At 40.3% G+C, this 13,274-nt stretch overlaps 1 protein-coding gene across 1 annotated transcript in view; it reads right to left on the bottom strand.

The window, feature by feature from the left end:
- Positions 1 to 4,773: 4,773 nt before the first annotated feature.
- Positions 4,774 to 13,274, bottom strand: part of yipf3 (Yip1 domain family, member 3) — a 77,691-nt gene continuing 69,190 nt past the window's right edge. The window contains exon 9 of the mRNA XM_034185120.1: positions 4,774 to 5,619. Within this exon, the coding sequence (XP_034041011.1) occupies positions 5,495 to 5,619 (125 nt within the window). The 3' untranslated portion in view covers positions 4,774 to 5,494. The remainder of the gene's footprint in view (positions 5,620 to 13,274) is intronic.

The raw sequence follows: 13,274 nt of genomic DNA, 5'->3' as shown, positions 1-13,274 counted from the left end.
GTCCGGCTGTGTAGATCCACAAAGACGTAATAGCTGCTGCAATCCAGGACTTTTATTTAACACCAACAAAAGGAAGAGTTGCTGTTTAGCCACAACTCACGCTGAAGTCTGTTTTCTGTGACACTCTCTCAAAAAAAAAAAAACAGTCTCACACCCTGAGCAGCTTCCCCCCTCCCGCTCCCCAAACTCATGAACAGTTAACCCTCGCATGACAACAAGAACATTAACTCTGTCATCAACTTGTCCAAGTCCAGCAAATGCTCCAGAGGCTGTATTGTTGGTGTGAATAGTGATGCCGATGGCCCAAGTGCGCTTATTTTATGACCGCAATGCAGATGCCGTGCACGCGCAACACGTACGCGATGCATTCATAATACACCCGTAATACTGCCGTGATAATCTCAATGTGTTGGACCAGTTTCCTCAGTACATGTGTTATATAACTGTGATTGTTCATCATATACTAACTATATATTATTAATATATCCATAATTCATACTGGGACATTTGTCATTTTTGGCCATTTTTGTTGCGGACGACAACGAACACCCGCAATTTGTGTACTCAATTCATGCACAATTGATCCTCTCCCCAGTGCGACAGGGCCCTAAGACGATGTCATGAATGAAGTCATTAGTGTTTACACCACACTGTTACAAATCCAGCCCGTTTAGACTCCTGCAGCACAGAACAGTCAGAACAGAACCCGACCTGAGTTGTTCTGTGTTTTGTACAGTAACACTACCTCTTAACTTCAGTGACATGAAATTTGGGGTTCCACATGGGTCTGTCTTAGGCCCCCTGCTTTGCTCCCTTTATATGGCACCTCTTGGGCACATACTACAGCATTTTGGGATTACCTTTCACTGCTATGCTGATGATACTCAGTTATACATGCCGATAACTGCTGGTTATCTCATCCACATAAAATCCTTAAAAGATTGCCTTGCATCAGTGAGAAGTTGGATATCTAGAAACTTCCTGCTTTTAAACTCTGATGAGACTGAAATTATGGTTCTTGGTCCAGTGAGACATCGGAATCAATTTGACCAGCTAACGCTTAGCCTAGGCTTGTGTACATACATACAAGCTTGTGTACATACATCAGACTGACAAAGTGAGGAACCTTGGGCTAATTTTTGATCCTACATTGTCCTTTGACCTCCACATTAGAAATATTATGAGGACTGCTTTCTTCCACTTGCGAAATATAGTGAAGATTCGTCCCATCCTGTCTATGGCTGATGCTGAGACCCTGATTCATGTGTTTATCTCTTCTAGATTGGACTACTGCAATGTTCTGTTTTCTGGTTTACTGCAGTCCAGCATTAGGGCTCTCCAATTGGTTCAATATGCTGCTGCCAGACTTTTGACAGAAAGCAGAAGGTTTGACCACATTACACCTATTTTGGCGTCTCTTCACTAGCTTCCTGTCCCAGTGAGATCAGATTTTAAGGTTCTGCTACTAACCTATAAAATTGTTCACAGACTGGCACCTCCTTACCTACCTGACCTAAACCTTACGTACCGGCCCGGGCTTGGGTTCTCAGGGTGCAGGACTACTTTTTGTCCCTACGTTGAATAAGAAGTCTGTGGGTCACAGAGCTTTCTCTTATCGTGCCCCTGTTCTGTGGAATGATATAACATAACAAGGATATGATTCCTTCTTTATGTTCTCTAATGTCATATACCAACACAGAGCAGAGTAGCTACCTAAACTCTGTAAGGGAGTTAGAGTATCTCGTCAATAGTTTTACATCCTCATTGAAGACAACTTTGGATGCTGTAGCTCCTCTGAAAAAGAGAGCTTTAAATCAGAAGTGTCTGACTCCGTGGTATAACTCACAAACTCGTAGCTTAAAGCAGATAACCCGTAAGTTGGAGAGGAAATGGCGTCTCACTAATTTAGAAGATCTTCACTTAGCCTGGAAAAAGAGTTTGTTGCTCTATAAAAAAGCCCTCCGCAAAGCTAGGACATCTTTCTACTCATCACTAATTGAAGAAAATAAGAACAACCCCAGGTTTCTCTTCAGCACTGTAGCCAGGCTGACAAAGAGTCAGAGCTCTATTGAGCTGAGTATTCCATTAACTTTAACTAGTAATGACTTCATGACTTTCTTTGCTAACAAAATTTTGACTATTAGAGAAAAAATTACTCATAATCATCCCAAAGATGTATCGTTATCTTTGGCTGCTTTCAGTGATGCCGGTATTTGGTTAGACTCTTTCTCTCCGATTGTTCTGTCTGAGTTATTTTCATTAGTTACTTCATCCAAACCATCAACATGTTTATTAGACCCCATTCCTGCCAGGCTGCTCAAGGAAGTCCTACCATTATTTAATGCTTCAATCTTAAATATGATCAACTTATCTTTGTTAGTTGGCTATGTACCACAGGCTTTTATTTTAAGGTGGCAGTAATTAAACCATTACTTAAAAAGCCATCACTTGACCCAGCTATCTTAGCTAATTATAGGCCAATCTCCAACCTTCCTTTTCTCTCAAAGATTCTTGAGAGGGTAGTTGTAAAACAGCTAACTGATCACCTGCAGAGGAATGGTCTATTTGAAGAGGTTCAGTCAGGTTTTAGAATTCATCATAGTACAGAAACAGCATTAGTGAAGGTTACAAATGATCTTCTTATGGCTTCGGACAGTGGACTTATCTCTGTGCTTGTTCTGTTGGACCTCAGTGCTGCTTTTGATACTGTTGACCATAAAATTCTATTACAGAGATTAGAGCATGTCATAGGTATTAAGGGCACTGCGCTGCGGTGGTTTGAATCATATTTGTCTAATAGATTACAGTTTGTTCATGTAAATGGGGAATCTTCTTCACGGACTAAAGTTAATTATGGAGTTCCACAAGGTTCTGTGCTAGGACCAATTTTATTCACTTTATACATGCTTCCCTTAGGCAGTATTATTAGACGGTATTGCTTAAATTTTCATTGTTACGCAGATGATACCCAGCTTTATCTATCCATGAAACCAGAGGACACACACCAATTAGCTAAACTGCAGGATTGTCTTACAGACATAAAGACATGGATGACCTCTAATTTCCTGCTTTTAAACTCAGATAAAACTGAAGTTATTGTACTTGGCCCCATAAATCTTAGAAGCATGGTCTCTAACCAGATCTTTACTCTGGATGGCATTTCCCTGACCTCTAGTAATACTGTGAGAAATCTTGGAGTCATTTTTGATCAGGATATGTCATTCAAAGCGCATATTAAACAAATATGTAGGACTGCCTTTTTGCATTTACGCAATATCTCTAAAATCAGAAAGGTCTTGTCTCAGAGTGATGCTGAAAAACTAATTCATGCATTTATTTCCTCTAGGCTGGACTATTGTAATTCATTATTATCAGGTTGTCCTAAAAGTTCCCTAAAAAGCCTTCAGTTGATTCAAAATGCTGCAGCTAGAGTACTGACGGGGACTAGCAGGAGAGAGCATATCTCACCCGTGTTGGCCTCTCTTCATTGGCTTCCTGTTAATTCTAGAATAGAATTTAAAATTCTTCTTCTTACTTATAAGGTTTTGAATAATCAGGTCCCATCTTATCTTAGGGACCTCGTAGTACCATATTACCCCATTAGAGCGCTTCGCTCTCAGACTGCAGGCTTACTTGTAGTTCCTAGGGTTTGTAAGAGTAGAATGGGAGGCAGAGCCTTCAGCTTTCAGGCTCCTCTCCTGTGGAACCAGCTCCCAATTCAGATCAGGGAGACAGATACCCTCTCTACTTTTAAGATTAGGCTTAAAACTTTCCTTTTCGCTAAGGCTTATAGTTAGGGCTGGATCAGGTGACCCTGGACTATCCCTTGGTTATGCTGCTTTAGACGTAGACTGTGGGGGGGTTCCCATGATGCACTGTTTCTTTCTCTTTTTGCTCTGTATGCATCACTCCGCATTTAATCATTAGTGATCAATCTCTGCCCCCTTCCACAGCATGTCTTTTTCCTGGTTCTTTCCCTCGGCCCCAGCCAGTCTCAGCAGAAGACTGCCCCTCCCTGAGCCTGGTTCTGCTGGAGGTTTCTTCCTGTTAAAAGGGAGTTTTTCCTTCCCACTGTACAATATAAAGCGCCTTGGGGCAACTGTTTGTTGTGATTTGGCGCTATATAAAAAAAAGGTTGATTGATTGATTGAATGATCTCCCTGCATTAATAAACAGTCAGATTCTGTGGAGACTTTCAAGTCCAGACTTAAGATGCACTTATTTTCCTTTTCGTATGGCTAGCATACTGGTATAGCATGTTTCTTTGCTTTTTACTCTTTTTAACTTCATTTTATTTCCTAAACAGAGCAGGCCGCGGCCTCATCTTTACCTAAATTCTGGGTTTTAGTTTTTTTCTCTGTTTGAGGTGCGGCTCCATCCAGAGATGGGTGTGGCGTCTCTTTCTGTAACCCTCCTGTTCTGTGCACTGGCAACATTTCCTGTATCTTCGTTCTGTAATTTGTGTCTGTATCATGGCCCAAGCAGAGGGTCACCCCTTTGAGTCTGGCCTGCTTGAGGTTTCTTCATCAGAGAGAGTTTTTTCTTACCACTGTTGCTCTGGGGGTCAGTAAGGTTAGACCTTACTTGTGTGAAGCACCTTGAGGCAAATCTGTTGTGATTTCATGCTATATAAATGAAATGATATTGAAATTGAAACAGGATGCAGCCATTTTAGACATGGAGACAGTCTTCACTTTCAATAAAACAGTAACAGTAAATACTAGTTAGTATAACCAGATTAATTAAAAGCAATTACTTTAAATGAAATTCAGGTGGGACATAAAATGCATTTGTATTTTAGCTTGTGGACAATTTACACTTTCAAGGACATCATGTAAATAAACACGTTCACTGTACAGAATATCACATTAAATTATGCAGTTGATACCAACAAACGTAAAATAACTCAGAAAAAACAAACCCAAAGCCCTTTTCCACAATCTAAACTTTTTCTTCACTATATACTGAAGCTTCGTAAAAGCTGTTGGACTTCTTAAGACGTTTTGATGCTCATTCAATTCAACATTTGTTGGAAGAAAAATATCAATATTTTAAAATGTGTAAATAACTCCAGAATAACTCGTCTCATTAACAACTCAAACCTCTGACTTGCTGCCAAAACATCCACTTGTTTGTGCTGCTTCCACGGCAGCATGAGCACAGCGTCCCCCAGTGGCTGCCCCATGAACAGTCTGTGCACGACTGGCATGTAAATGATCGTGTCGATCTCAGTCATTATGACATAAATCCAGCAGACATCATCACAACACAACAAAGACGAGATACAAAAACAAAAGAGCAGTTTGTCCACACATTAATGTTTTCTGATTCAGTTACAGACAAGGAGACATTTTTAAACAGGAAACCCTTTAAAAAGTGGAGCTCATCCCGTGGACGTTACTGTGCAGGCGAGCCACGGGTCTCAGAGGGACGGGGGTCCGTGTGGTTGGGAAGGTCTCAAGGGTCGTAGAGGGAGAGAGGGACACTCACACTGTCAGAGTCTCAGGGGTCTCAGAGGGATCAGGAACTCCTCAGTTTCGTTGATGGTCACTTTTGGAATGTCTCTGGCCACCCTCTGGATGGCCGCCATGTTGGATCCTTCCAGAGAGACCAGGAGTCCTGAAACCAGACCAGGTGTCATCACAGCGTCAGCAGCAACCCTGTGCTCTGTAGTCTGAGTTTCTAATAGGCCTTTCACACTGAATGCGTTCAGGGCGTTGAACGCGTCACGCATCACTATAAAACCCATAATTTTCAATGAGAAGCGTCACATCAAAGGCCGAGCTAGCATGACAATCTACCAGGAGCACGCATTGCTACTTGTCGTCAAGACACCACCATCAAAGTTCAATCCAACACTGCACCCTGTGACGTAGCTGCACACAGAAACACACCATCAGGCCATAAATGTGACTGCAGAAATGCATCACAGAAGTGATAATTAGGGCCCAAGTAGGACAACGTCCTGCAAGGACCCTATTGTAATTGTGCTGTTTATTATTATTATTAGGGCCCAAGTAGGACAACGTCCTGCAAGGACCCTATTGTAATTGTGCTGTTTATTATTATTATTAGGGCCCAAGTAGGACAACGTCCTGCAAGGACCCTATTGTAATTGTGCTGTTTATTATTATTATTATTATTAGGGCCCAAGTAGGACAACGTCCTGCGAGGACCCTATTGTAATTGTGTTGTGTATTATTAGAGGGACCAAGTAGGACAATGTACTGTGAGGACCCTATTGTAATTGTGTTTATTATTATTATTATTATTAGGGCCTAAGTAGGACAACGTCCTGCGAGGACCCTATTGTAATTGTGCTGTTTATTATTATTATTGTTGTTATTATTATTATTATTAGGGCACAAGTAGGACAACGTCCTGCAAGGACCCTATTGTAATTGTGCTGTTTATTATTATTATTGTTATTATTATTATTATTATTATTAGGGCCCAAGTAGGACACAGCTCACAGCAGCTCCCATTGAAAATAACAGAGAGACAGCCTGTGATTCTCACGTTTACATAAAATAAACAATAACAATGTCTATAAACCTAGTGAATATATTCACGAGAGTTTTAGGCACAATATAAAAATAGTTTTATGTTGCGATGTTAATGGTGTTGTCTGTGTGCAGTTAAAGTGCAGTGTGATCACAGCGTCTCAATGCAGTTCTCAATGTTACTGAGATCTCGCAGCGCGGCGACCTCTCCGAGGTTTTGCAGGATTTGAAACGTCAATAGGGCCCCGTCAATAGGACCCCTAAGCAACTGCGGGGTCCTGCATCAACATGTAACACCCTGGCCATAGAACACTCAACACCTTCTTACATTTCTAGCAGGTCTCTGGGATGTTTTGGTGGCTCGGCAGCATGAGATGAATGACCAGTACACATATGGGTGATTCTTTAACTACGGGCACTATTGGCCTTGTAAATGTAATTTCCACCACACCACTGCCTTACAATATAAAGCGCCTTGGGGCAACTGTTTGTTGTGATTTGGCGCTATATACATGTGCTCTGATGTCACTGTTTATCTCCATAGAAACTACCCAAACAATCTTTCATACAAACTGTTTAGGGACATTGCAGTGTTGTGGTGGAAATTACGGCAATAGTGTGGGACAACTACATTTTGTTTAAAAAAATCACAACAGTTGTATGACATTGAATACCCCAATTATGTTTTGATTATTTTACTGATATTTTATTCAGAGATATTTTAAAACATTAGAAAAAACATTTCTTTACCATTCATTTTTATCATTGAAGATCAAAAGTCTGGGTGTGGGACAAGCACAAAACGGCAATATTTGCATATAATGATGCTGAAAAAAGGTGAAAAAGTCATCATAGACTACTAGAACAAATTTCTTAACACACTTTCATTGTAAAGATAACTATAAAAGTGTGAAATTTCGCCTTTTTTCTGTTTTTCATACAATATGATCAAAGGACATAATAAGTGCCCGTAGTCTAAGAATCACCCATATATGGAGGTTTCTTCCTGTTAAAAGGGAGTTTTTCCTTCCCACTGTCGCCAAGTGCTTGCTCATAGGGGGTCGTTTTGACCGTTGGGATTTTTCTGTAATTATTGTATGGCTTTTGCCTTACAATATAAAGCGCCTTGGGGCAACTGTTTGTTGTTATTTGGCGCTATATAAATAAAATTGATTTTATTTATTATTATTATTATTATTATTATTATTATTAGGGCCCAATTAGGACAACGTCCTGCGAGGACCCTATTGTAATTGTGCTGTTTATTATTATTATTATTATTAGGGTCCAAGTAGGACAACGTCCTGCGAGGACCCTATTGTAATTGTGTTGTGTATTATTATTATTAGGGCCCAAGTAGGACAACGTCCTGCAAGGACCCTATTGTAATTGTGCTGTTTATTATTATTATTATTATTATTAGGGCCCAAGTAGGACAACGTACTGCGAGGACCCTATTGTAATTGTGCTGTTTATTATTATTATTATTAGGGTCCAAGTAGGACAACGTACTGCGAGGACCCTATTGTAATTGTGCTGTTTATTATTATTATTAGGGCCCAAGTAGGACAACGTCCTGCAAGGACCCTATTGTAATTGTGCTGTTTATTATTATTATTAGGGCCCAAGTAGGACAACTTCCTGCGAGGACCCTATTGTAATTGTGCTGTTTATTATTATTATTATTAGGGCCCAAGTAGGACAACGTCCTGCGAGGACCCTATTGTAATTGTGTTGTGTATTATTATAGGGACCAAGTAGGACAACGTACTGCGAGGACCCTATTGTAATTGTGCTGTTTATTATTATTATTAGGGCCCAAGTAGGACAACGTCCTGCAAGGACCCTATTGTAATTGTGCTGTTTATTATTATTATTATTATTAGGGCCCAAGTAGGACAACTTCCTGCGAGGACCCTATTGTAATTGTGCTGTTTATTATTATTATTATTATTATTATTATTATTAGGGGCCAAGTAGGACAACATCCTGCGAGGACCCTATTGTAATTGTGTTGTGTATTATTATAGGGACCAAGTAGGACAACGTATTGCGAAGACCCTATTGTAATTGTGCTGTTTATTATTATTATTATTAGGGCCCAAGTAGGACAACGTCCTGCAAGGACCGTATTGTTATTGTGCTGTTTATTATTATTATTGTTGTTATTATTATTAGGGCCCAAGTAGGACAACGTCCTGCGAGGACCCTATTGTAATTGTGCTGTTTATTATTATTATTAGGGCCCAAGTAGGACAACGTTCTGCGAGGACCCTATTGTAATTGTGTTGTGTATTATTATTATTATTATTAGGGACCAAGTAGGACAACGTACTGCAAGGACCCTATTGTAATTGTGCTGTTTATTATTATTATTATTATTAAGGCCCAAGTAGGACAACGTCCTGCGAGGACCCTATTGTAATTGTGCTGTTTATTATTATTATTATTATTATTAGGGCCCAAGTAGGACAACGTCCTGCGAGGACCCTATTGTAATTGTGCTGTTTATTATTATTATTATTAGGGCCCAAGTAGGACAACGTCCTGCGAGGACCCTATTGTAATTGTGCTGTTTATTATTATTATTATTATTATTAGGGTCCAAGTAGGACAACGTCCTGCGAGGACCCTATTGTAATTGTGCTGTTTATTATTATTATTATTCTTAGGGTCCAAGTAGGACAGCGTCCTGCGAGGACCCTATTGTAATTGTGCTGTTTATTATTATTATTATTATTATTATTATTAGGGACCAAGTAGGACAACGTACTGCGAGGACCCTATTGTAATAGTGCTGTTTATTATTATTATTATTATTAGGGCCCAAGTAGGACAACGTCCTGCGAGGACCCTATTGTAATTGTGCTGTTTATTATTATTATTATTATTAGGGTCCAAGTAGGACAACGTCCTGCGAGGACCCTATTGTAATTGTGCTGTTTATTATTATTATTATTCTTAGGGTCCAAGTAGGACAGCGTCCTGCGAGGACCCTATTGTAATTGTGCTGTTTATTATTATTATTATTATTAGGGCCCAAGTAGGACAACGTCCTGCGAGGACCCTATTGTAATTGTGCTGTTTATTATTATTAGGGCCCAAGTAGGACAACGTCCTGCGAGGACCCTATTGTAATTGTGCTGTTTATTATTATTATTATTATTAGGGCCCAAGTAGGACAACGTCCTGCGAGCCCACATACTTCATTGTAGATCCTTTAAACTTGCTGGACATGATGAGGGCTCCGTCCTGAACTTTTGCATATATTAACTTCCCAACTCTGCCATAGCGCCCCCCGGTGGTAACAGGAAATGTCCTATTTTTACTTTAACAAGTCCTGATGTCACATAGTTAACCCAATCAACTTCATTCCACTTCTAAAACATGCTGAACAAGTTGGTGAACGTAGGCGATGAACGCCGTGAAGTTACGAGTAATGTCGTCCATGTGGCAGAGTGCCGAATATCAATCCTTTGCCATGAAATTACATTCTTCCTTTTGATGGCTTTAATTTTGTCATATCATCATGAAAATTGATACACAGGTCGAGCACGACAACCTCTTACAATTCATAGGGGCGATGCTCATGGGCGGGGCAAAATGCCTCAATAGCGCCCCCTTGCAACTTTCAAAAAGATCAAAATGGGTACACATGTGACTTGCATAGACATACAAAAACGTCTCTTGCACCATTGGTCTACTCCAAACAGGAAGTCGGCCATTTTGAATTTTCTTGTCATTTTGCCATGATTTCCACACGTTGTATTTGAATGAACTCCTCCTAGGGATTTTGTCCAATGCACTTCAAATTTCTTTCAGATCATCCAGAGATGATACTGATCAAAAGTTATCGAAAGCCTTTCTCTATGTTGAAGGGTGTGGCGCTGCCATTTTGACCCTTCGCCATGGAACATCAAGTCATGATAACTCCTTCATGCTTTGCCTGATTGACAAGAAACTTCATGTGTGATGAGGGTCGGCCCCTGAACAGAAATTGCGCTGGCCCGGGAAGGCAGTGGTTTGGACACGAGGGCCCGTCCATGACTGCTTGGTCTTGCTTGTTTTCAGCACCTTAATAAACTTTTCAGCACCTAATTCTGTGTTGCACCTACTGCTTTCCTTTTCTTTAAGTAAGTCCTACCTGGTTGCACCGGATGTTTGCACTTTACAGAAGCACAGAGAATGCTCCTTTTTTGCTTGCAGTCCTAGTTTGGGCCTGAGTAGGACAAAGTCCTACAAAGACCCTATTGCAATTGTGCTGTTTATTATTATTATTATTCACACTTTTCAAGCCCCAATTTCGGCCTTTTCCCATGCTCAAAAACTCACCAAACTTTGCAAAATTGTCCGGCAACATCTGAAATTTGATGTTTTGGCGGTTGCGCACATGCTCGCAGCAAAATAGTGCCCCCTATAAATTTTCAAAAAGCCCCTCCCCCATTGGGTTTTTTTTTTTTTTTTTGTAGCCTCACAAAGCCGTGACGAGCATTTTGGAGCACGCCGTTTCACTTCAAATGGCTGTCACGCCCACATACTTCATTGTAGATCCTTCAAACTTGCTGGACATGATGATGGCTCTGCCCTGAATATCCACAGGGTTCTCACCAGACAATGGAACAACAGTGTTACGCCATTATGGGTGATTCTTAGACTAAGGGCACTTAGTATTTTAAATTTTAAAAGTATTTTAATATTTTAAAATATCTCTGAATAAAATATCAGTAAAATAATCAAAACATAATTGGGGTATTCAATGTCATACAACTGTTGTGATTTTTTTTTTAACAAAATGTAGTTGTCCCACACTATTGCCGTAATTTCCACCACAACACTGTAATGTCCCTTTAAACAGTTTGTATGAAAGATTGTTTGGGTAGTTTCTATGGAGATAAACAGTGACATCAGAGCACATGTATTAGCTAAATTAGCTAAACTGCAGGATTGTCTTACAGACATAAAGACATGGATGACCTCTAATTTCCTGCTTTTAAACTCAGATAAAACTGAAGTTATTGTACTTGGCCCCACAAATCTTAGAAACATGGTGTCTAACCAGATCCTTACTCTGGATGGCATTACCCTGACCTCTAGTAATACTGTGAGAAATCTTGGAGTCATTTTTGATCAGGATATGTCATTCAAAGCGCATATTAAACAAATATGTAGGACTGCTTTTTTGCATTTACGCAATATCACTAAAATCAGAAAGGTCTTGTCTCAGAGTGATGCTGAAAAACTAATTCATGCATTTATTTCCTCTAGGCTGGACTATTGTAATTCATTATCAGGTTGTCCTAAAAGTTCCCTAAAAAGCCTTCAGTTAATTCAAAATGCTGCAGCTAGAGTACTGACGGGGACTAGAAAGAGAGCATATCTCACCCATATTGGCCTCTCTTCATTGGCTTCCTGTTAATTCTAGAATAGAATTTAAAATTCTTCTTCTTACTTATAAGGTTTTGAATAATCAGGTCCCATCTTATCTTAGGGACCTCGTAGTACCATATCACCCCAATAGAGCGCTTCGCTCTCAGACTGCAGGCTTACTTGTAGTTCCTAGGGTTTGTAAGAGTAGAATGGGAGGCAGAGCCTTCAGCTTTCAGGCTCCTCTCCTGTGGAACCAGCTCCCAATTCAGATCAGGGAGACAGACACCCTCTCTACTTTTAAGATTAGGCTTAAAACTTTCCTTTTTGCTAAAGCTTATAGTTAGGGCTGGATCAGGTGACCCTGAACCATCCCTTAGTTATGCTGCTATAGACGTAGACTGCTGGGGGGTTCCCATGATGCACTGTTTCTTTCTCTTTTTGCTCTGTATGCACCACTCTGCATTTAATCATTAGTGATCGATCTCTGCTCCCCTCCACAGCATGTCTTTTTCATGGTTCTCTCCCTCAGCCCCAACCAGTCCCAGCAGAAGACTGCCCCTCCCTGAGCCTGGTTCTGCTGGAGGTTTCTTCCTGTTAAAAGGGAGTTTTTCCTTCCCACTGTAGCCAAGTGCTTGCTCACAGGGGGTCGTTTTGACCGTTGGGGTTTTACATAATTATTGTATGGCCTTGCCTGACAATATAAAGCGCCTTGGGGCAACTGTTTGTTGTGATTTGGCGCTATATAAAAAAATTGATTGATTGACTGATTGATTGATGTATATAGCGCCAAATCACAAACAGTTGCCCCAAGGCGCTTCATACTGTAAAGCAATGGTGTGGTAGAAATTACATTTACAAGGCCAATAGTGCCCGTAGTTAAAGAATCACCCTTATACTGTTATCACAGCACCATTATACTGCGCTCTGCTCTCAGGTAGTTTTCTAAAATCCAGCCAGGCTATTTGTTCTGAACTTCCCGCTCGCCCACCCCCCCGCCGGCGGCAGAGAGCCGAGCAGAACAGCGCTGCAGCACAGAGAAAGAGAGAGAGAGAAGAAAAAAGTATGAACAGCAGACACGCTGTAAAAAAGCAGCGAAGCAAATTTAATCAACCATCATCTTCACCACACAACCTCAGTGAAACAGTAAAGTGTGAATACTGATTCAGAAAGTTTTTCCATCCAGGATTTCATCATTAAAAGAGCAAATTTACTTCTTTACTCCTTGCAGAAGTATTCTTTTTTCATTTTCTTTTTATTATTGTTTCTGCACCAATGACACCACATCAAATTACTTGTATTGTGAGAACGTACTTTGCAATAAATCTGATTGTGATTTGACAATCAAATCAGTTCAAACAAGACAATTAGGGGTTATATTGTTTTTTTTTTAAGTCTGCAATCTCA

This window comes from Thalassophryne amazonica, chromosome 13, assembly GCF_902500255.1.
Source record: "Thalassophryne amazonica chromosome 13, fThaAma1.1, whole genome shotgun sequence".
In the NCBI taxonomy this organism is placed as follows: Eukaryota; Metazoa; Chordata; class Actinopteri; order Batrachoidiformes; family Batrachoididae; genus Thalassophryne; species Thalassophryne amazonica.
Note: the sequence above shows the minus strand (reverse complement) of the source record. Positions and strands in the feature narration are given on the sequence as shown.